We start from the raw sequence: 25,632 nt of genomic DNA, 5'->3' as shown, positions 1-25,632 counted from the left end.
ATAACTTGTCTACAAAATGCTTCAAAGGACAACTTATACATTAAGTTGCTGGTAGATGTCTCTGACGGTGGTATTAAGGATTTATAAAGTTTTGTATATTCATTGTAACATGTTTTATGGTATCTCACCTCAACAGCACCGCAATCCTTGTCTTTAATGTGTAACAAAATACTTTCATCATTTTTATTTTCAGCTGCTTGACGCAATAAGCCACCATCAAAAGTTTGACATAAACTAAGTTTTTGTATTTTTCTTTTTTTGTCGTGAAAATCTGTATAGTAAAGATTTTTTTTTTTGCAAATAATACAAAATGGCTGCAAAACTGAAGAATTTGTTGAAATACTAACTTATGACAAACGGGAAGATTTTCTCTTTTTTTTTTCTATTTTAAAACTTTCAGATATATTATTCAGTTTTCTTTTTTTGGCTCTTTCAATTTTAGACACATCTGTAAAATACTTGTAACATTTTATATGATATACCAAATGAGATTTTTTATCAAAATTTTCAGGGCAACTTACATCTTTATGCGCTATACCCGTAGCTTCTAAATTTTCGTCACTTATCATAAGCCATTCATTTTGTGATAAAATAAATTTTTCATAAGTTAAATTAGTAAAATTTCTTAATTGTTCAACTTCACAATTCGAAAAATGAATAAGACATGAGAGTTTGCAAGACTCGGCCGCAGCCATGTTTTTATTTTGTTTCGATTGTTAAGAAGAAGAGTAATTTGCCGCACGCATTTATTTTAAATGAGATAGAGAAAAATTATTCAAAAATATGTTCAGTTTTTTATTTATAATTTTCAACGAAACTAAACGATAGTCGTGTAAATCGATTTTTATAGGGGGTTCTAACACTTTTTTCTCAAAAACTGCAGAAGAAAAACTTGGGAACTTTTTCGATAATGTTATTACATATTACAAAGTACTATTTTTGAAAAAATTACTTGGTTCTGAGAGGGAGGTCACAGACCGATGCGATTAGCATGCACGGATCGCGGTCTAACAATTACTCGTTTAATTTGAATCTATTTTATGTGATGATGCGATGTAAGACCATTTGGCAATTTTTTTTCCCTATCATCAAAAAGCTGAAATTCTTGAATATTTTTGGTTATTCCATTATTGGGAATATTTTTAAAAAAGTGTTATTCCATTATTGGGAATATTTTTTAAAAAGTACTTCATATAAATGATATGTATTATCTTATGTTCACTAAGGTGCGCCATCTGTATTAAATTGAAAAATGCCTAATTTACCGTGCTATTAACACAAACTACAGATACGTCATGACAATCTGATACTTCACCATAATCTTAACATAACTTCACCATAATCTTAACATAAATTTCATTTAATAATAGAATTACATTTTTTATTTCAATTGTTCGAAAAGTTTAAAAAAATCTTTTGTGGAAAATATCTTTATGAGTAGATTTCTATTTTGATTCTAGTCTTGTCAATCTCGTAATACAAGTAAGTTCAAAGTCTTCCCTAAGACGCTCATATATAGCACGTGACATTGCAAAGTGCTCATATGCTCTTTTCATTGTTTCATCAGAATATGTTTTCGGTAACAAGTTTATTTCTCGGCTCATTTAAGTGTTATGGTCAATTAAACAGTTCTTTATTTATAAGTCTTTCTTCTGGGACCTTTGTTTCTGAATCGTCCTCATCCCAAAAGATAGCTATGGCAAGTTTTCTAGTAGCCTTTATGAAAATGCCAAAAAAATTAAACTTATGGACTTCATCGACGAAGAAGTCGTTTTTTCGACTTTTAAAGAAAAATATTGGTTTATCATGACTTCGTCCTAGTGACTTTTCAAAGTTCTTTTGTAAAGGAAAAGAATTTCAGGTAATATTATGTTAATAAGAAGTTCAAGTTGTTAACTTTTATGATTTATTTAACATTTTGTCATCTCCCCTTTGAATCGAAGTGCAGCATGTTCGACGAATCTTTGATTTTATTTCCTTTTAAACATTTTCTATTGACTTAAGATTTGGCTGTAGCGGGGCCACTCCAAAACTTTAAATCTTTTGCTCAAGAATCGTGCCATTGATTCTTTTGATGTATAGCAGCGTTTCGATCGTTTTCAATGAATGGCAAGACTTCTTAGTGACAATAATTTGTCTTAGATAGATTTAGGAGTTTTTTTGTAAAATGGTATAATCTTTGATTTTTTCCCTTATGTAAGAAATGTAGCAACCTTGAAAATCATGCACTTAAAAAAGATGCACACTCACTTTTTTGTTCAATGGTTTTTCCACTTTAACAAAAAGTATCTTCCTTAGGATGTGATATTAACTGCGGTAAAGGCTCTTTATAACTCATACATAGCTAAGATTTTATGGTAGTAGCTGACGAACATGAAAATTTATTAGCATTATTTTAATTCATTTGTAGCACTTTTAAAGAACAAAGTTTCCTGAATACTTAAATTTTTTATAAGGACAAGTTTAAAATACTTTATCCTCTATTTGCTTTGTTAAATCTGCAGCATTGCTCACTATTTTGATTAAAATATAGTTTCTACTTGCTGTTGCTCTTTTATGTTACAAAGGATTGGCCAGCCTATCTTTATCAATATCATTTGCATCTTTAGAGACAAGAAAAAGCAGCAGTATTACTTTTCCAGATTAGAGTTGCTGATACATGACAGAGTATATTGGACTTATTAGCCTTCTTCCAAAAGGAATCAAACTTTATTAAAATCCATTTAAGGATTGAAATGAAAAGGTAACAAACAAATTTACATCTGGAATTTACGGATTTGTACCATTAATTTGGGCCACCTTAGCCCTGACAAAGTATTCATAGCATCTCGTTTGACTAATTGATGCAAAAGAAACTGCATGGCAGAACCGTACTTTTGCTTGGTTTTATGGAGTTTTACACTATCTATTTAGAGCAAAAATGAATAAAATATCGAAGAAAGAGCTTTTTAAGACTGAAAAAAAAAGTATAAAATAGCATTTATGCTATCTTAACTAATGTAAAAGTTATTGCGACATAAAGTTTAGCAAAGAAATTTTATAATTTTATTTTCTGATTTAGGAGTAGAATTTAACAATTAATTCTCATTGGTAAATTATGAATCCCCTAGGAAGTCAATACTTGAAAGCTTTTACATTTGAAATTGTAAATCATTGATCTCATAGGGCCCAACAAAAATCTCTCTGCAGCCCATTTTTGGATGGTAGATCACTGATTGTGAACCTGTGCTCTATTTAATGAATAATTCAATGTAATATTTTATGTTTTATTTCATACTTTCATAAGAACAAACAGCAAATTTGACAAATTTTCAATTTCAAAATTAGATTGACAGAAATAGTTCAGTTTAATGCATCACTTTATGAGAATCTTCACTAGATTAAAAAAAAAGAATTTATAAAGTTGCTTGGAGAAATTAAGTAACTCTTGAGTCTTGGCTTGCAGGTTTCACTCTTCTATGACAATACATATTTGCATTTCGTTTAGGAATTAGTTTCTTTGACTCTGTCTAAAGTTGAAATTAAGCTGACTGGAATTGAAGAACTTAGAGGGAATCAAAGCTTGAACAATGTTCGCTGAAAAATTTAAAAAAAAATGACACAAAGAAGAATGAGTATAGTTAGTAAGATGAAGGTCCAGATAGAGCTGTTTGCTTAAATTTAAAAGGGCCAATGTGAGGCACTAGACCTTGAACACATGTCCATGTGAGGACCCTGGTCCTTGCCATTGCAAGAAACCATGTAGCAGTATGGTATTTTTTTACAAAAAATGATTTTGGTGTGTCATCAGTTGAGTACAAAACAAAGAAAACTATGCACACTAAAATATATCATGATTTGTTGTTGTGAAGAAGGAAGATCTATAATTGTTTTAAATTTAAATTACATTTGCTTCGACTGTTTAGCACATTGCATACTACTCATTTGAGAGCACATGCCTGACCAACTGAACCAATATTATTACCATTAATGCTAAATGTAAAATAATATTTGCATTTGTGGTATCTTTAGTTGCATTGAGGTAAAGAATCAATTCATTTTTGTTGGTATACACAGTTTCAGTCCAGACCAAATAAACTGAAACAATCCCATTTTATAGAATTTACTAGCTTGAATGGGTCAATAACCTTATTGTAACAATATGCAAACCATTTTAGTACTAAAAACACTCACTGTTTCTCCTGAGTCTCTGTCTTGAACATGAAGGACAACATCTCCAGAAAGGGAAAAGGTGGCTCTTCGAAAAAATTCAGCTCTTGCTGTAGCTTCTTCAGCCCTCATGTTGGCCTCATTCACTTGAGCTTTGATGAGCTCCACCTTTGCCTCATAGAGTTCAGCTTCAGCTCTCATCAGTCTAAGCCTGGCAGGTCCTTCTTCAAGCTCATATTGTGCTTTCTTCAGTTTGACTTCTTTGTAGCCATTCTCAAACCAAAGAGGAGTGCTTCCAGCTGACTTTTGTTTCTTCCCTTGAGGTTGGTTTTCATCCTGACCCACTGAAAATAAGAAAGTTTTGAGTTGTACCAATCCTGTGATAGTTTGATGAACTGTAATCTTTTACTTATTAAAATAAAATATAGACTTTCTCCTTTTGTCTTCAAATCATGAATGTAACAAATTGTTCTACACAATAGAAATGTTGGACATTCTTTTGAGATTTTATGTCAGATTTGGAAGCATTAAAATTCATACTCATGAGGAAGGTTTGATCTATTTCAGACTAAATCACATGGATTTATTTGAAGTTCTTTTACCTGCTGTCCTGTTAACTTCCAAAGGCTGTTCCTGAGGATCAAAGAAAGCTCTTGAGACACTGGGCACTGGTGATGATGACCTAACATTTCGGTTTCCAACTGGCAAGAGAGGAGCACGAAAAACACTACCTAAAAGTTGTAAAAAAGAAAAGGTATTTTAGTTTCCTAGGTCCAGCTTTTGTGAATAAATTCTTGTTTTACACAAAGTTGTTGATATTAAAGACAAAAGCATGTCTGCATTGCTATGAACATATAATTGGCATTTACTAATATTACAAATGAATGCACTACTGTTTAAAAATCTTCAAATAGTTCCTTTTGTTCAGTTACTTTTGAGAAAACAATAGAACTAATTGCCCATAAAATATTTTTTTACCTGTGATACTCAATGTACTGGTGTCCAAGTCAGGAAGTTGAGGTGGATCATTCTCTGCACTTGGCATCACTGGGAGGTCATTGGGCTGGTTTAGTCCTTTGACAACTGCTGAATCTCTTCCAATGATGTCAAGGACCATATTATCAACAGGAGTTAGGGACAACGCAGAAGCTCCAGTCTGCCTAGCAGCAGTCAACTTGTTGATTGCAGTTCGCCGCATTCCATCCCAGACACTCTATAATCAGATTAGTACCATTAATGCAGTACCTTAATTGAACCTTAGAGTATGCATTACTCTTTGGAGTGTTAAACAAAGAGTGAGATCTAAGCCAAATGGGCAAATAGTATGGCTAATATGGCTAAAAATACCTAAAATGCGCTATAAGAATTTTGGTTTCATTTCATTGCCCAGTACCTGCATGTTTACATATTTATGGCTTCTAATCTGTTAAAATCTATTCAATTGTGCTTGTTAAGTACTTGCTGTGATTACAGTGCCACAAAATGGCAAATGAAAATTAATGTAAGGTAAAATCAATTTCTTCACAAAAATAGACTTACAGTTCGCAGATGATCTTCACTTTTAAGAGGGATTCCCTTTGTCAAGCACTGGTTGTAGATATCCTTCCATGCTAGGGCTTTTGACTTCTTGGTAATGCCTTTTTCCTTGTCAAAAGGCAACAAAATTTGGTCCTTCTTAAGCTTAATCAGCTCAGCAATGTCTTCCTTCTGTTCCAGTGTAATCTGCACCATTTTGATAAATTTGAACTCAAACTTTTACTTCCTTTTTTATTTTAGCTTTTTAAACTTTTCTTTTGTTTACATAAAGAACCAATGGTTTCTATTTTTAAATTTGTAGATTTCTATGGCTCAAAATTTCCATTGCTTCGGCCGAAAATGTTCCAGTGTAAAAAAAAAGTTTTATGTACATGTATATTTTTTTCCTAGAGCCGTAAGCCGGATTCCGGCTAACGGCTCTAAATACGGCGAAATGGTTTCGGCTGTAGTTTACAGCTGTAGAGTTTTTATAACATTGTGCCTTAGTCTTTTTCTAAAACTTCTCATTCAAGTTCATGAATTTCATGACAATAGCTAGCACTCCATTTTTTAATAAAATCTGATAAGCCTTTCGTTGTATTAAGAGTAACTGTGCAATGATAAATAATATGTGATAAATTTTCTACCCAAGAAACTGTCTTTATATCAAAATCTCAATAAACTTAGCCAGAGAACCGAAATATGATTTCAAAGTTCCTTGTAGGAGGCCCATACCAATTTAACCCCTTCCAGAAGCCAAGACCAAGGTAACCACGTTTCTTTGAGAAATTGTAGGTTAAACAGTAGATCAAACGATGTAAGAGAAAGACATACACAGTTTAGAATAGAACTTGATTCTCATTTTGGCTAGCAGGATTTTCTTATTTCCATCTTCATAACCTAATAAATGGTTTTCAAAGGCATTTAAGAATAAACCAACAGAACTTTCAACTATTTCATCAGAAAATTCTTAATCAGATTTATTATCTGATTCAGGCATGTAGTCTGTAACAGTTTCTGAGTTTTTGTCAGAATCTGAAATTGTTTTGCTTTCAAAATGCTTGTATTCTTGTATGACAAGTACAAATACCAAGTGGTTTTACACAGACTCAAAATTTGTCATGCAAACATTTTATTGTTTTCTTGGTATATCTGTTTTATTGTAAACTTTTTTAATCCAGGTTTTGTTTACATCAACTTTAAACCTTTACCTAATACATATTAGACAATTTTCTTAAAAAATAATTTACAAATTGAAATCTGCATACATTTATGCAAAAAGGTATTTAATTACAATTACTAACTCATTTTGAACTTAAGAAATAACGTTAGGAACATCTCTTTAAGTAACTACTTAAAATTCATTATAAATTTTATAGCTTCATACGAGACATATACGAAAACAAAATATTTTATTTTAAATAACAGCTTTTTTGCTTTTTCTTGTCCACCAGCATTGAAAAGATTGTGTATTAAGAAGGCTAAAGTATTAATATTACCTTATATTTTGCAGTAATGATTAATTAGTAACAATTGGTTGACAAGTATTTTAATTTTCAGGGTAATTTTATATTTAATGCATAAAAAAGCTATGCAAAGTGAATTTAACTTCACCAGAAAAAGTTTTCTAAAGTAATTGAGATGCATTATATAAATTTATATAGAGATTAATTTTGGAATACTGAAATTTAGAAAGCTTTTATTTATCCACCAACTTAGTTAAGTCCTTAATATACAAATATAGTTAAACAATTAAAATTGTTTGTTTGAAGAATACCACTTGATTTAACTTTAAAAATGGTTAAATATATAGGCAAATACATTTTTAACTTACGCTATAGGCGCAGCAACTTTATCAAATATTTGCTTATTTAAAACGTAAATTAAATTTTGTATAAAAAGCTATTTTGTATAAAAGCTGTTTTTCTAAAGAATAAAATAAGGGTAATGTTTTGAGTCTTATTACCGAAATACCATTTAAATCTCTTAAAGCTCTTTTCTCTTAAAATCCTCTTTTTAAATCTCTTAAAACTCTTTTCTCTTAAAATCCTCTTTTAAAATCTCTTAAAACTCTTTCTCTTAAAATCCTCTTTTAAAATCTCTTAAAACTCTTTCTTTTAAAATCCTCTTTTTAAATCTCTTAAAACTCTTTTCTCTTAAAATCCTCTTTTTAAATCACTTAAAACTCTTTTCACTTAAAATCCTCTTTTTAAATCTCTTAAAACTCTTTTCTCTTCCTCTCTTTCTCCCCTTTTCTCTCTTTCCTTTTTTTTTTTTTTTTTTTTTTTTAGCTTTTTATAGTTTTCGGTTATTTATGGTTTCGTTACTTATCTTTATTTATTTGATAGACTAAATGATTCTCCGTGTGTACGTCTTTTCTTGGTTGTTGCTTTTTTACTTTCCTTTTCGCTTTATCATGTATTTATACTAGCAAAAAGCAACCCGTAATACGGGTTATGGTCGGCTATTTAATATATAGTGGCCGTTTTCCACAATTTAAAGTTGCGAAACCTTAACTAATACCCTTTTAGAAAAACGCCTTAAAATTGAAAAAATCACACCATCTGTAAAAATAAAATCAAACTATGCGGAGGTATAATAATTTACCAAATATTTAACATTAGTTTAGTAATTTACAATTTACATAAGTGTTATCAATGTAAAGCAAAGCAATTTGCGTCTACATTACTTAGTTCAACATTACGTTCTTAGTTACTGATCACAAAATAACAACGCGTTAACATGCTTTAAATAGACGAAAAAGTAAAGCTGAAATATTGTTGAATTTTTATTAATCAAATTAATGTAAAACGAAAGTAATTTATACATGAGTTATTTATTATTTGGTATACACTTGTTACATGTGTTTTTAAAAGATGATAGCCTTTAAAAAGTTACATGTATACAATTTCATAAATTTATTATAAATAACTAAGCATTCGAGTACAAATACGTTTCAAACAAAAAAAAAGTTATTTTACAATCAATCATCTCTAAAACAAATTTAAAACAATGTAAACTTTCATTTTTTACATTGCATTAATCTGTCATACGATAAGCCTAAATAAAAAATTGTATCAGATAAGTAGACGTAGAAAGAAAAAACAAACAAAAAAACTGGCACACGATATACCTGAGTTTCGGTGACTTGTTTTTATACTTAATACTTAAACTGTCATGATGCAGTTTGTCGGTGTTGTTTTATGAAGTTATTAGATGTTGGCTTTTAGTACTCTTTAGTTTAATTTATAAGACATTACAATAGATTTGATTAAAAGCAAAATAAAAAATGCTTCAAGGAGCCTAAGTATAAACAGATAATAAGATAAAATCAAATTGAGATATAAATAAATTGCATTTATATAGCTAAACATTTTGTTATTGCTTATAAAAAATTTTAAAAGCAAAGAGTTCAGTGAATTAAAATACCAATCAATTATTTTTAGCAATAGATTGTTTATACCCCGGTATGGATGAGGCCTCCATTTAAACGATGGCTCATCCAAACCGCCATTTCTGCACCACTTATTGAAGGACCTCTCCGAGAGAGGCCCTGGGTGTTGGGAGCGATAGCGCTCGTAATTCTCATACGTTAACGGCTCTAAAATTACAAATAGTAGGATATAATAAAAATTAAAAATATTTGCTATTTTATTTAATCAAATATAAAGCATAACCTCAACATTTTCACAGGATTAAGAAAATACTAAAAACATTTTAATTAAAAAAAAAAGAGTAAATTAAAAAGGGTTAAAGTTATGAAAAATTTAATTTTAATAAAAATATGAGTAAAATGCGATCAGTTTAAAAATGTCATATTTATATTTATATTATATTAATAATTTCTCCAGAAAAAATATATTAGATGAAGTTTTAAAATTCAATTTTCAGTACAAATAAACAAATTCCTGTTAACAAACATCTAATAGTAAAAACACTGACTCAACTGTGTCTTCGCTTATGTGCCTAATAATAAAAGCACTTAAATGTACAGACGTTAAAATATCTACTTAACTTTTTAAAAATAAACTCATTTAACTAATGTAACTGATGCCTTTATTATTAGCTCTTTCTTTATCAACTGAAGAAAATAAATCTTAAACTTACTTGATATAATATGATAAAAAGCTGTTATATTGAGAATTTTAAGTTTTTTCTCTTTATTACTGACAATTTTAAGTACCCTAGTAGCAAGCAATATTGGAGCTATATTGGCCCATTATTGGCATCAACATTGGCGCGTTATTGAGTACAATATTGGCACAATATTGAAAAGGGCTACATTGTGCGATATTGCGCCAATATTGATTTATAATATTGTACCAATATTGGCTAAATATTGGTACAATATTGCCTAAATAGCTTAATTTATTAGTGTTCTCAAACATGCGCCAATATTGATCTAAGTATATTTAGATCAATATTGGCACATTAGACCCATATATGGGTCTAATGTTGTTGCTTGTAGTAAAAACATTCGCGCAAACATTCATGAATAATAATGCATCAATTGGTGCATTATTACGTTGACACTTTATTAACACTTTTTTTTATTATTACAATTTCACAATGTTCTTTTAATTATTGACAAGCGAGAAAAATAAACATTTAAATATATATCAATTATTAGACAAAACAAGAATCACAAGCACAATTAATCAATTATTAAAATCAATGTCTATATGTTCATTGTCGATACATTGTCTATCTGGATTAATCGTTGGCACCTTTGAGAAACGATTTTTTCGACCTCCATTCCTATCTCCAGCTTGTGCAAGAAAACAGCTCATCCGATCTCTGATTTCTTTATCTGTACATTTATTAAATTTCTGTTGTACAGCAGCTGTAAGGCAAAAATATTTTATTGGTTATTATTTAACATACTATATATAGTATTTTTCTTTAGCTATTCAATATCTCAATTAACTAAAATATAAACAATAACTTTAGTTACTCTTTACAGCTAAAGAAACATAATGTCTCAAATCTTCAGCTTTAATATTCTCTGAGATTAATGACTATATCTATAATCTATTTATTAAATATTACAAAATTCGATAAAAATTCTACAGTACAATAAATTATAAATTAGATCAAACTATTGTTTTTACAAATCTTTTTCAAAATTTAGATTTTAGCTAATTAGATTATTTTTCTATTCTTCACTTGCCCAAGGCCGAGGGGGCCGCTTCAGTCGAAGAGGCTACTCTTTTTTTTTTCTCTCTTCATCTAAAAAAGAGGTTTAAAAGTTGCAATTTATATTTCTAGAAACAAGTTTTAGATCAGTAAAGATAAATTTTCAAAATAAATCAGAGATTTGTGATTAATCTCAAAAATCTGAAGTTTTGGAAAAGTGTAAAAATTGCCTCCCTTCCCATACAAATAATATAAAATAAACAATATGCAATAATACAATAAATAATTATTATACAATAAATAGTAGATATTAAAACTTTAAATGCAATCATAACTTTTTAAATTTAAGTACCATAAAAATAATAAAAAAATAGGTGGTTAATTTAATAAACACAACATTTTACCTATCACACACTTATATAGCACTAAGCTTATAAAAGACTTTTTGTTCTTTCGGCCTTGCATAGAGTATTGCAGGCTAACCTCTTTTGACAATAAAGAAGCCATCACATTCGAAGTCATCTTTTTATAATCTTCCCCACCGACTAATACCAATCTGAGAATCTAATAGCCAATATGCACAAATAGATTTATTATATAAAACATTTTACTAAATTTTACTAAATTATATTCCACAATAAATTTAGCTGACCTCAAAGCAAATACTAGTTGTATGATTACAAACTGTGTTCACGTTAATGTATATTATATGTGAATATATGAGAATATATAACTTACAAGAGAATTCATTTTGTCTTTATCAGACAATAGCTGCTCTGTGGCCAGCAAATCATCATTTGTTTCAATAGGAATTTCCCATCTTATAATTGGCATTGTTTGACCAGCTGCTGATGATCTAGTAGTACTTGAAGATGATAACGCAATAGTTATCATTCGTTGCTCCATAGAGTTCAATCTTTGGTTAACCTGCTTGATTTCATATTGCATGCTGGAAATCAAGCGCAGACACTTTCCTTGAAAAGCTGCAAATGTAAAATTGATATCATGAATATAATATGGTAACTATAATTCTAATTTCATATTGATTGATTTCTTAATTGCTTTTTTAACATTATGCCATAAAAATATATATAAACAATATACAATAAAACTATAATAAAATAGTAAAAAAAATACACAAATTATTACCAAAAACTGACTTGCAAAGGTCATCTATTGTATTTATGGGTAATGGGAGAGGGATGTAGTCTTCACTACTTTCAGGCTCTTCGAAATTGTTCAATTGAGGAGATGTATTTTTAATTATTGAATCTGACTTCTTAATGCATGCATTAGTAGAGCTGCTTGCAATAAATGTTGGTTCGTAGTTTTCACTTGCCGCAATCGAAGAAATGCTGCGTTCTTCCTGGCTTGTCTGAAAACTTTTCGAACTACCTGATTTTAGATTCTTTGGTTTTCGAAAGATTTTACTCATGGGAATCGCTTCTTTAAATGAAGGCGACATATTGATGTTTTCACAGTCATGAAACTCATTAAAATTTTTTGAAGATTTTCTTTGTCGCTTTTTTAGAGGAGCAATATCAAATTCATTGCTTTCGTCACTTTCTATATTTGAAGTATAAAGAAGCTGTTCTGCTTTTTCATTTGCTCCTAATAATGTATCTACAAAAAAAGTTATATAAAAATATGTAAATAATACCTGCTTAAATAGATAATAATTGCTTAAATAAATTACTAATCTAATACAGTACTACCACTTATATTTTATATTTTTCATTGTCATGCTAATGTCATGCTAAAAGCATTGTCATGCTTTTATTTATTTTTAATATATTCACCTCATGAGTATAGTCAGTAGGGTTCTTATGAGCCCTTATTGTTTTTATACACCTCTATAAATTCTATAGCTACAAGCACAAACCTTGACAAACAAAATGGAAACAAACAAATGGAGCAAATTTGTTTCTCTGCATTTCACAGTAATCTCCTAGATGATATTCATCCTAGTGGTAGTATTGCAATGAAAGTACGCAGACCTGATCTGCATACCAAATTAACATCAGGACTTAACTTCTCCATAATGTCATTTAAATGACATTATGGAAAACCATCCAAACCACAAAAGGATGTAAAACTTAAAATAAACTAAAACATATAATAGGTTTTTTATATACAATATAATAGGTTTTTTAAAAGTAATAAAAATATTTGGAAAACACTTTATATTTTCTTTCTAATGATATGATAATTATCTTTACCTTTTTTGTTTATTTTTCCTTTTTTTTATTATAAATTTTATTTTCATGTTTACTGGTTTATGTGTGTTTTGTATGTTATATGTCTATATGCTTATTATTAGTCATATTATTCCCTTCAATATAATATTATATTCAATACAATATAATATTGTATTCAATACTATATTAAATATAGTCATACAAGCCCTTCTGAAAATAAGTTTGCAGAGCTTTATCAGAAACATTGTTCCACGTCTCTAAAAACAATACTGAAAAGATGCATGCGCAGAATAAATCTATATTTCTCGAAATTGCCTTTTAAACTACCTAGCATTTTAAGGTGCTTTACCTAGCCTTTAGAAGGTACTAATTCAAAAAACTATGTTGTTATATATATTTGAGCCAGTTTTACCTCGGCATGATGCTGCACTGCATAAACCATAATATTTTGGCCCCTTGCTCTAATCATGAGAGGGAAATAAGTTTACAAAATACTTTTTAACTATTATTAACTAAATTAAAATTCATGTACAAATTTAAAATTTCATGCACTAATCTTTAAGTGTTTGAAAATTATGACTATATAAAGTTTGAACGCCCTTTAATTTTAGAGGTCATTAAACTATGGTGGGTCATATTATTTAGTAATATGAAAAATAAAAATAATTTATAGTAATAAAAAAACAAAAACAAAAGAAAAACGTATGTATAAAAATAGTTAATATTATATCATAATAATTATGATATGATATTAACTATTTTTATATATACATTTTTTTTGTTTTTTTTTATATATAAAAAATATTTTATATATATAAAAATAGTTAATATTATATCATAATAATTATGATATAATATTAACTATTTTTATATATAAATTTTTTTTTTTTTGTTATTATTACTATAAATTATTATGATTTTGTAATAATAATAATTATTTATATTATTGTAAAAAATGATTATAGAAAAATAAATATCTTGTTATTGTTGTTATGTTATTGATTACCATTACATATGCTTACTAGAATTTCCCAGCAATCTAACAGGCAGTTTCTCCCATAGACTTTCATTAGGCATCACACAGTCAGATATGAGTTTTCCAACATGTGACATAGACTTGAGGTGACTTGGCCACCAAACTTCGTATGAACTAAGTAACCAACAAGTTGGCACAACTTCCATGAAACCTTTTTCATTTTCTTCAAAGGACACAATAGAATATTTCTTTTGAGAGTTGAGTTTCAGCATGTTCAACTATTACATAAAAACATACAAATTTTAAAAGTGGTAAAGGAAACAATTGACTAAGTTATAAATTAGTAAATAATAAATAAGAATAGCCTCTTTATGTGTAGTGGCTCCATCAGTTTTGGGGAGGTGAATTCAATAAAAACAAATTAAAAATAAAAATAGAATGCCTATATTTACTTTATGAACCCTCTTTAGTACATATTTTTTTACAATATATACACATAAACAAGAATCCCCTAGTGGGTAATTATTTACAAAAATAACTGATGACAATTTTATAACTATAACTTAAGACAATTTTCATACTATTTATAATCATCAATAAGTAATAACAGTACAGTGTGCTGTTTTATGCAATGATAATTAACAGTAATCTTAGTGATCAATGGCTGATCCATGAAGTAGAGGATAAACTACAAAATAATCTTGTTTCTGAAGAACCATACATTTTGTTTTTATTGCATTTAACTGTATGAAAACTAATTTTGAGGATAGCTGTGAAACCTTAAATACATTAAAAGTATTGGACGGACAAGGATATAAATAAAAGTTCATGTGTGTATTAAAATAATGACCAATTAAAATAATTCTGTTGTTCCTACATTTAACAACATTTTTAACCACAAATAATTTTCCAGAATCTAAGAGCACACAGTTGTTACAGGCATCTAGAGTTAGTGTAAAACCACAGTACACAAGTTTTTCATATTGAACGCAATCCATTCCTAAAGTAGGACCTTTAAAGTGCACTTTAGACACTATAGGCTCATAACTACATGGTTTATTAAAGGTATAAGATGTTGTACCTACTTCAGATAATCTTCTGCAAACTTGTTGCAGTGGCAAATTTCCATTCCTGAGTAATTTTTTTAGTCCTCCTAAGGCATTTTCAAAAGGAAACGCACTAAAGTTATGTAATGGTCCATATTTTCTTACATCATCACATATGTGTGTAAGACTATGCAATGTATAATTTACGGAACTTTCACCATACAGTTCAGGTAACTTTTGGACAAATTTATTTAAAAGTTTCTCAGCATAATCTATATAAGTGCTACAATACTCAGAACTTATCAAAATAGACACTGCCACATGTAGTAACATGAAGTGGTGATATAGTCGTGATTGTAGACGTCCTCTCAACACTAATGGCCCTAAATAGCAAAGAAAAAGTCTAAACTCTACTGCCTTCCATCGATCAATATGTTTCAGACTTCTTGGCTTACGTGCAAATTCAAGGCAAACATGTTTTGCTAAAGTTTGTAAATCAATGGAAATATTTTCTGCAATTTGAGCACTTATTTTAATATTTCTATTACCTCGTAGCCAGTGCATAAGCAACCTTTGCATAGCACCAAGACATATCAAGTGCATGTATTCTAGGGGCACATTAGAAACTAATCCAACATTAAGTGGCAATAAGGGTGACTCTGTGTCTTGTTTATGATGCTGCTTTTGTAACTGAGAAGCAAATGATTGATCTGTGCGCTTCTTGGCATTTAACTCTGGAAAGACAATTTTATGTTCCACATACTTTCCTTTTTGCACACATCTTTCACAACCGTAATATGCTGTATGTCCTTTAGTACATTTTATAAAAGCACGAGCTGGTGCATCGCAAATAAAACTATGAATATTTATAGAAAATTGACATCCATTTACATTAATGCCATTCTCTTTAACTGTTAACAATTCAACAACAAATCTTTTAAAGAATTCAGCAGCAGAAGCTGGCTTGCTAGTACCAGCAAAGATAGAAACTACTAACGGCTTGGAAAACATTTGTCCTACTTTAGCAATGAACAAAATTGGCCAGAACTGCTTTGCAGAACTTTTATATAAAGGCAACCCATCAATGTTTATAAGCATTTCAACTATTTTAGAAGTATAAGATGCTGGATGATAACTTGCCAATAATATTTCAAGCTGGTTTTTAATACCTATATGTAAGTAATTGCCATTGTTACCAAAAATATCGTTCATATCTCCAATGCCAGAACATGGTTTTGTTTGTAATAATGTTCTAGCATCTTTAGGTAACGCATGATATGGAGACAAAATTTTTAATAGATCGGTTAAGCTGTTTTGACAAATATTGTGCTTTAATGCCCATTGAACAAGTGATTCTTTAATGCATGGTGTTCTTTTTGTTTCTTCATTTTCATCACTAGATTCTGATGAAAAATATATTATATTTTTATCAATGTGTAGCTGATCATCAGAAAATGATGAAAAATAATCAAATTCTTTATTAGTAATGTCATTTACACTTATCTCATCTTATTTACTATCCCATGTATTATATTTCTCATTGTTAATCACATTAAAAGTACCATCTATCACTTTATTGGTTGTAGTTTCACTTGTTACATTAACCCGTGTAGCCAGGTTATCTAGACTAATAGCATTTTCAATATCCTGAAAATGTCGTTTAACAGCTCTTGTAACAGATTTATATTTTGACCAGCGATTTGAGTTACTTGCATTCATAGCTAGTTACAAACCGGAAAAATAAAAAATAAACTAATAACAAAAATAATAGAAACATATATATATATATATATATATATATATATATACTTTTTCAAATAACCTGAAATTTTTACCGAATGTGCTCTATATTATAATTATTCAAAATCCATTTCACAAAATTTTTAAAACTCACCAGTCAATTAATTTTTATTGTTTTTTTGAAAAGACTTCCGTGCAAAAGTTTAGAAACAGTTTAATTTGGATTATTACTTATTTCTATAAAGCTGAAATATTTACTAAAACTTTCAAAATTTACAATTTTTTAATAAAATAGTTTCAATAAAAAAGTAAGTATTTGGTGGCATATCCATTTGCCTTTAAAACAGCATAACAGCGACGAGGCATCGAATCAACTAAATTAATAAGAACATCCTGAGGAATATTATACCAACATTCTTTAATCAAACCAAATAAACTGTCTTTGTTGGTTGGTTTTCTACTAACTAATTGCCTGTCAATGTACTCCCAAAGATGCTCAATGGGATTGAGATCTGGGGCTCTGTGAAGGCCATTCAAGAACACTGACATTTTTTGATTGAAAATATTCCTTAACAGATCTGGCACAATGCTTTGGGTCATTATCTTGTTAAAAGATCCAATTGCGATTCATTTTGTCCTTTGCATGGGGCAGCATAATGTTCTTCATTATGTCTAAATAAGCTCTTTGGTCCATAATACCTTCTATGCGATGAATGGGACCCAGGTTGTCACGACTAAAACACCCCCAAACCTTAACATTTCCTCCTCCATGTTTAACAGTAGGTAACTGATATTTTGGATTGAATCTGTCTCCTATTGAACGTCTGACATATCTAATTCCGTCACTACTGAATAGCATAAACTTTGATTCATCGGAGAAAAGGACTTTTGACCAATCATTAACTGTCCAGCTGAGATGATCTCTCGCAAATTTTATTCTGGTTCTTAAATTTCTCGCAGATATAAGAGGTTTCTTAACTGGACGGAGATCATACAGATTATTTTGTCGTAATCGATGTTTAGTTGTATCAACGCCTCAGTTTGTGACATGAAACTGATGCATAATTGAATTAAGTTCGATAGCAGTCATGTGAGGATTATTCTTGCAAAACCTTACTAATAATCCATAAGCCTTTTCAGTTGTAACTTTAGATCTTCCAGGGCGAGGCTTGCTTTCAATAGTTTTGCGCTGACGAAACCTTTTCATAATGTGACATATTCCTGGTTTAGAAACATTGTAAAGTTCAGAAATCCTTTTGTAAGTCATTTTTTTCCCCACAGCTTTTATAATTAGTTTCTTTATTTCATCTGAAACTTCCTTAGCCTTTCCCATGCTTTTAAAATATCACTACTTAATTGAATTATAAAACTTCACAAATAATTTCTCAGTTAGTTATACTTAATTGCTTTTGAAATATCTGAAGTTAATTCAAACAATAAATTTCAGAAAAATTTGACCTTTTGTAATGCTTTTGGTTACAAAAAACTGATATAATTGCGGGTTATTATACTGTTTCTAAACTTTTGCACGGAAGCCTTTTAAAAAAAAACAATAAAAATTATTTGACCGGTGAGTTTTAAAAATTTTGTGAAATGGGTTTTGAATTGTTATAATATAGAGCACATTCGGTAAAAATTTCAGGTTATTTGAGAAAGTTTGTGAAAAGTTATGCGTTATAAACTGAAAAAAAGTAGGTGTTTCTAAACTTTTGCACGCTACTGTATATATATATATATATATATATATATATATATATATATATATATATATATATATATATATATATATATATGAACATATATAAATAATTTGTATATTATGTGTAAATTATGTTAGTGTGTTCTAAAATTAGAGTGCTCAAAGAACAGAGCAGTAATAAATTAGTAAAATGAATACAAATTATATTATAATATTTATCTAATTACTAATTAATTCTATATATATTAGTTAAAACTTTAAAAGAAAAGCTAAATAGGTGTTTTTAAAAAACATCTGTATAGCTTTTCTCTTAAAATACAATTTATTAAAAAAATAAATACGAATCTTTTTTACTAATAACAAGTGTTAATTAGAGACAAGGCCTTGTCGCTAAACGTTGGTCTAACGTTAGCAGGAATTATTTTAATTTTACAATGTCATAGGTTTATTTATACATGTCGCTAATAAACCCATGCCATTAAGAAAATTGTAACACTAAATTAAAATAATAAACTCTTTTAAATAAATCTAATTGAGAAAAATGTGAAATATTGTGATGTCTTCAAAAGGCGAAGTGAATAAAAAAAATTATTGCTTTTACTCAGTAATTGGTCAGCTTTACGTAAATAATAATTTTAGCAATTTTGGTTAAGTTTTTATTCACGTTAAGCTGAGCAATTTCTGAGTCAATTGCTTAACTTTACGTGAATGAAAATTTGTGCTTAACTGCTAAAGTTTTTGTTCACGTAAAACTGACCAATTACTGAGTAAAAGCATTGAGCAATTACTGAGTTAAATTGCTTTTTTTTATTTACCCGACCTAATTAGGTCGGGTAATGCGAATTCGCACATTTCAATACTTTAAAGTATTGAAATGTGCGAATTCGCATTTTGCAATATCGGTTTTTTAATAACGAGCCAATATTGGCTTTATATTGCCTAAGTTGGCCAATGTAACTAATATATTACCAATATTGGCACAATATTGCAAATCTTGGCCATTATTAGCCAATCTAAACTATATCGGAGCAATATAGCGCCAATATTGCTTGCTACTAGGGTAGGACCTAAGTTCTTGACCTTATTGTAAAAATTACAAAAACCTGCTAATTTACTTTAATGTCAACAACCTTATTTTAAAAAACATTTTAGTTACTTTATAAAAAAGTAAATCCTTTAAAACTTACTACCTCTCACTTCATTGTTGTCAGCTAAACAGAAAAACAAACAAACAATTGATAGTGAATTATCACTTTGTTAGTAGTTCAATTAGATTAAATTTATCTTTGATCTATTCAATCTGCTCTAACTGTCTACAATCTTTTCATTAGCAAACTTTGGAAACTTCCAAAGGTTGTAAATTCCTGATGGATTTTTTGCAGGCTCCCATATCTAAAAGAAAAGTTAAAAAGTTAATTAACAAAAAAAATTTATATAAAAAAGTGATATGTTAAAAGAAAGAAAGTAAATTTAAAAAATGCGATAAAGAACTAAATTTCAATTTATTAGTTAATTACCTCATTAGAGCTAGAAATAACAGATTCTGAATCAGATTCTGATAATACTTGTTGTAATGATTATTCCATACTTTTATATTCAGTTTTATGTTTCTGTAAAGATCCTTTTCTATGTTCTTTTTTTCTATGATCCTTTTCTAATGTTCATTTTATTTTAAAAAAAGCTTTTATTTTATTTAGCTATCATTAAAAAATAACATACTACTTTTTTATCTGGACTAGATGCGCTTAAAAAAAGAGTATCAGGACAATTATCTTGACTACATTTGATATTTTTATCATTACAATGCACAACTTTAAGATCACATGTGCAGGAACTGATATCAAAAAGCCTATCCTAATACTTTGCATTTTCTTCGGTTAATTAACCTGGATATCTTTAGACGTACTCCGACTTTTTTTTCTACACAATAAATGGACATTAATGGTAGCCGAGTGTTAACTTTTTTCCAAATCATGATTACTTTTTCAGCTATCAGTTTTACAATTACGCTAAAGCAATAACTTGGATAAGTATTGCTAAGAAAATAAAAATCTTGAATAATCTGTTTGTTAGTGGGTGGCTCTGTATTTGCAAGAGGGTTAGAACCACCACCAAACTTGCTTTTTGTGCAATTTCGTGTTTTACGCCTGTTTGTAAACATTCTTTTTCGTCCTACAAAACTTCCTTTTTCCCACACAATTATAACATTTGTTTATTTTGCGTAAGTGCGGCAATCTTTAATTTGCATACAAATGTTAGTGGTAAAGATGGCGTTGCAAAAAAAATTTTAAATAAATCAATATTTAAAATCATTTTAGCTCAACTTAGACTTTATTAAAACAAAAAAAAATTTACCCAACCTCATTTTTTTCACCTATTAATCAAATCTCTTTATTACCAAACCTCTGATTCCAAAATCGACTTGCCCTAATATACAGTTCTATGAATAAGTTTTAGCCCACCATAAGTTTATAATTATTTTTGATTTTATCGTAAAAATATGAAGGACTTATGAAGTAAAAAGAAAATCAGGTTTAAAGGCACATATATTATAAACAAAAATACCTAGAAATAATTTGATAAAACATGATACAAAAGGAAAGAACAATTAATACTTCGCATGTCCGCTTTTTGCGTTGATCACAGAAGCGAATCTCCTGGGTATTGATTCATATAAACTTGTAATGAAATTTTGTGGAATATTGTCCCACTCTCTTTTTAATATTCGAAAACATTCTTCGACATTTTTGGGGTTATATTTAGCCTTTTTTTTATTCAAATAATCCCAAACATATTCAATAATGTTCAAATCTGGACTTTGAGGAGGCCATTAATTCGTTTCAAAATCAACTTGAGGGCCACAAACATAAAATACCCAAAATAAAAATTATTAAATTTGAAGTTTTTATTTAAATTTAAATAAACAGTTACACTCATAGTTAAGGTTCAAAGTGAAGTTATACAAAAGTTCGATCAATGTGAAACTTGACACTGTTTTTTTTTTTGCATAAACGATCTATGTCTCTTTTTATATTTGATGATGCAATTCGAAGGATATTAGTAAGGTGTTCATCTCTCAATATATTTCTCTGTTCTGTTTTTACATGCTTCATTTTTGAGAATAACTGTTCGCAGTTGTATGTACTTCCAAAAAGTGAAAAATATTTAATAGCATGTCTGCACAAATGAGGAAAAACTTCAATGCTAATGTATTTTTTATAAAATTCTAACAATTCTACTTCTTTGTAGGCTTCTTTAAGATCTTTATAGTTTTGCAGTTCTATTAATTCCATTTGAAATTCATTTCTAACTGTCTCAGCTTTAATGGAAAATGGATGTGCAAATAAGTCTAACTCATTTTTTCCCTTTTTAAAGTCACTCAATCTTGTGTCAAATTCATCAATTAATTTTGAAATAAGAGTACAATATCTTTCAGAGTCAATTGTATTAATATTTCTTTCTGATAATGCCTTGAAATGGACAAGTACTTTAGAACTTAATTGTTGTTTCAGAAGTTTTAATTAAAACAAATGTTTCTACATTTTCAAACAATTTACTAATAAGTTGATCTTTACCCTGCAACTTAAGATTTAATTCCATTAACATCTGAGTCATGTCAATCAAAAATGCCAAATCATTCAGACAGTCAATATTTTCAAGCAAGCTTGTGTCTTTCCCTTTAATTTTTCGAAACAGCACTATTTCAGGTAATAGTATCCAAAATCTTTTCAGAGTAGCAGCTCGACTAAGCCATCTAACCTGGCTGAAATAAATTACATCTTCAGCTTCACTACTAGAACCTTCAAGTAATTGTTTGAACTGTCTGTGATTAAGGCCAGGACTTCTTATAAAGTTAACAGTATGAATAACAAGTTCCATAACATTCTTCATCTCCAATACTTTTGCACATAACTGCTCTTGGTGTATAATGCAGTGATATGAAATAATTTCATGATTAATGGATTTCTTAAGTAATGCAATAAATCCAATATTTTTTCCTGTTAGTGCACTTGCTCCATCTGTAGTTACACCACAGTTTCTTTTCTGGTAATTCAAATTTCACAAATGCTTTTTTCACTTCATAGAGAATATCTTCTCCTCTTGTTGTATCCTTCATATGATTAATATCTAACAGTTCTTCAATTACTTCAAAGTTACTAGTTATACCTCTAATAAAAATGGCTAGCTGAGCAGTATCACCTCTGTCTGTTGATTCATCCAGTGCCAGACTATAGGCTTCACATTTATTTAATTTTTCTTTTAATGATAATTCAATATTTTTTGATAGATCTTCAACTCTTCTAGCAATAGTCTGGTGTGAGAGACTAAGATCTTCAACAGTAGGTGTTTTTTCAGGACATATCTCTTTACAAAATATTTTTAAACAGTTTTTTAATAAATTTCCAGTACAAAAAGGTTTACCACTTTTTGCAATAGCTTCTGCCATTAAAAAACTTATTTTGGTAGCACTGTAAGAGCTAATCACTATAGTTTTCATCACTGATTGTTGTGCAAGAAAAGTTTTCTTTAACAATTCAATCTTATCAATTCGAAATTGGCCTTTAAATTTGTCATACCTTACAGCATGTTTTGTAGTGTAGTGCCTGTTCACATAATAACTTTTACACACGGCAATTTTCTCCAAACAAATTAGACATCACCCCTGAATAATTTTTGGATAATGGACTTTGAGCTGACCCGAGAGCGCCACCTATCTAGGGTGAAAGTAAGCATTGTCCCACACCCAGGAATGTCAATTTTGAAATCAAGTAATGACGTCCGCGGAAATAAATTGGATTTGAAGTCAAAAATCATACTAAAAAAGGACTAGCAGGTGTAACATACAAAAATGCCTATAAATTTTTTTTGGTAGTTTAGATATTACCCAAAATGGGCATGTATACTACCCATATGTGTGCCAAAATGTGTATAAAAGTTCACGCCAAAATATTGCTTACTTTTGAAAATATGGCAATTCCAGTTTTCAAAAACCTCACTTTTTGCCAATGTCACCATGTAAAGTTACCATCCATTGAGCCACTATCTAAGTTATCCAACAGGCAACACTACACTTTAGCCCTACAGGTTGTGGGCAACAACTTTTGTAACAAAAAGTTTTTTCTAAGACTTAGTGGTAGAGAACTATGTCAAGAAAACTTATCAAGTTAAGGGATTTTCCTTTATTAATATAACTCTTAAATCTTAATAAAAAAAATGAGTTTAGCACCATAGTTGTCCTTTTTTTTAAAAAAGTGCATAAAATAAAAGTTGTAGGGCTTAAAAAATTAGAGGGGGTCATTTTTATACAGTTTCCATTAATTTTGTGTTCCACTTGGAGAAATTTTGACAACCTGTGATGCATTTCTAGTTTGGTAAACAAATCTTACTGTCTTACAAATATATGATTGATTTTTCTAGTCAGCTTGAAAAAAAAAAAAGATTCTGGGCTTATAAAGTTATATTGAAAACTTTCCAAATAGTTTATTTCTTTAAATAAGTTTCAAAATACTAAGAGAACAAAATATGGTTTCCGCAAAAAAAAATGATTGATGAAAAATTTCTACAATTCATAAAGACCAAACCAAAAATGATTCTTAATTGATTCAAAAATTTTGTTTAAAGATGTTTACTGTTTTAATCAACAAGGCAGTTTGTCAGTTTTTCCGGGTAATTAGGGTGGATGGTGGATCGCTTGAAGCGCTGCCAATGTTGGCCGAAATCTTGATGGGCTGCTTCGACGGCTTGTTCACTGAAGCGACCAAGGCAGGAGTTTTGGCGATCAATAAAGTCACTGATGTGGTGAAACACAACATGTAACTTTGGAGTTATATGGCAGTTTGGAAGTGCAAGGAAGGATATCTTGAATTGTTGGATCTTTTCAAAATAATCGAAACTCAGTTCTGATCCAAAACAAGCTCGAACAACGCTGTCAAACTTCCGAAGTGTATCCACAAAGCCAAGAACTTGGAATGCTGAGTTAGCTTCTGCTAGTTGTTGAAGACGGTCCACATTTTTTAGCAATTTTCGGCACTCATTTCCTTCAAACTGCCCACCATGGTAAGGACTGAGCAATGTTGAGGGAAGATGGCCATACCTCAGCTTCAGGCCACACACCTTTAAGCATTTTGTAAAGGAGGTTGACAACACCTAGAAGAAGGTGCAACTCAGGGGGAGGAATGATGTCCAAGATGAGTTTGTCATTTGGTCCATTGATGATCGGATGACATTGCCAGTCAATTTAGCTTTGGCATGCACTCCACCAGACCGCCTGAAAGATTCGAAACTTTTCCTAAAGGAGCCCAAAGTTCGAAATGTTCCTGCATTTTCAAGGTTGTTTGCATCAATGTCACACCAGGCACAGGGGTGTGAGCTGGAGTGAGCCTGTAGGCCGCAGAGAATGTTGGCCAATTTCAGATCGCATGCGATGAAAAGATTCACAGCATCGCAACCAACAAGTGCTCATACTTGGTGAACACTTTCATATGTTTCTGGAATTTCTTCAACAACAGCTAGTAGCATCTGACGTTTCACTCCAGTGTCTTTGGCAACTCGCTGCGTCAAGGATCTTTTAGCAGGTGAACTTCTAGATTCCTTATTTACTGCAGAGCTCTTCTCAACAATCGTAAGACAAAATTTCATAAACCCCTTGCCTCCATCAATGCCAAGCTTGACCAGGGGCTCAGAAGAAATATTCCGAGAGGTAAGAACTCTGTTGAGAAGATCCGACAAGCACTTACAGTGAGCAACTGTAAAATCTCTAGAGTCCCCTTTAGTGCTTGACCCCTTGATTTGTGTGTGTGTGAAGAACTCACTGAGCTGTTGTCCAACAGCTAGGAACTTTGATGCAAAGTTAGGCTCAACTAGTTTTCCAACTGATGCTTGGTTAACTGTACTGACCAATCTCTTGATGCCAACATTGGACAATCCAGTATTCAGTTTAACATTCACAAGGTCTTGAGTAGTCAAAAACGAAGAAGCAGGTTTTGAGGAAACTCCACTTGGGCCTTAAAATGGAATTTCTTTTTTTTTAAAGGATTAGAATATTTTAGATAACTTACTTCTAAATACAGTTTTTGTTGCTGAAAACTAAAGCCTCTATTTAGTTCCTTGAAAAACTAAAATTCTGATGATATTTGCAAGTAAAAAAACAATCAATTATGGTGAATTTTGAAC

The 25,632-nt window shown here is 30.0% G+C and overlaps 3 protein-coding genes across 3 annotated transcripts; all 3 read right to left on the bottom strand.

Moving 5' to 3' along the window:
- Positions 1-3,845: 3,845 nt before the first annotated feature.
- LOC149885389 (uncharacterized) lies at positions 3,846-6,039 on the bottom strand. The gene is made up of 4 exons (XM_090094679.1): positions 5,689-6,039; positions 5,128-5,362; positions 4,752-4,880; positions 3,846-4,493 (listed from the first exon to the last, which is right to left on the bottom strand). Exons 1-4 carry the CDS (start codon positions 5,878-5,880, stop codon positions 4,129-4,131), a joined length of 921 nt encoding a protein of 306 aa, XP_089950805.1. The 5' UTR covers positions 5,881-6,039; the 3' UTR covers positions 3,846-4,128.
- A 4,232-nt stretch (positions 6,040-10,271) lies between these two features.
- LOC149885388 (uncharacterized) lies at positions 10,272-14,246 on the bottom strand. Its single transcript, XM_090096410.1, has 5 exons — positions 14,021-14,246; positions 11,950-12,423; positions 11,539-11,783; positions 11,205-11,364; positions 10,272-10,507 (listed from the first exon to the last, which is right to left on the bottom strand). Exons 1-5 carry the CDS (start codon positions 14,244-14,246, stop codon positions 10,323-10,325), a joined length of 1,290 nt encoding a protein of 429 aa, XP_089952536.1. The 3' UTR covers positions 10,272-10,322.
- A 7,170-nt stretch (positions 14,247-21,416) lies between these two features.
- On the bottom strand, positions 21,417-22,906 carry LOC145185376 (general transcription factor II-I repeat domain-containing protein 2B-like). Its single transcript, XM_090094678.1, has 3 exons — positions 22,757-22,906; positions 22,000-22,503; positions 21,417-21,929 (listed from the first exon to the last, which is right to left on the bottom strand). The coding sequence occupies exons 1-3, from the start codon at positions 22,904-22,906 to the stop codon at positions 21,417-21,419; spliced, it is 1,167 nt and encodes a 388-aa protein (XP_089950804.1).
- Positions 22,907-25,632: the final 2,726 nt, after the last annotated feature.

This window comes from Hydra viridissima, unplaced genomic scaffold (genome assembly GCF_058129835.1).
Source record: "Hydra viridissima isolate aposymbiotic clone 2 unplaced genomic scaffold, HvirCarnegie_v1 scaffold_8, whole genome shotgun sequence".
Taxonomy (NCBI): domain Eukaryota; kingdom Metazoa; phylum Cnidaria; class Hydrozoa; order Anthoathecata; family Hydridae; genus Hydra; species Hydra viridissima.
This window is presented reverse-complemented; position numbering and strand designations above follow the sequence as displayed.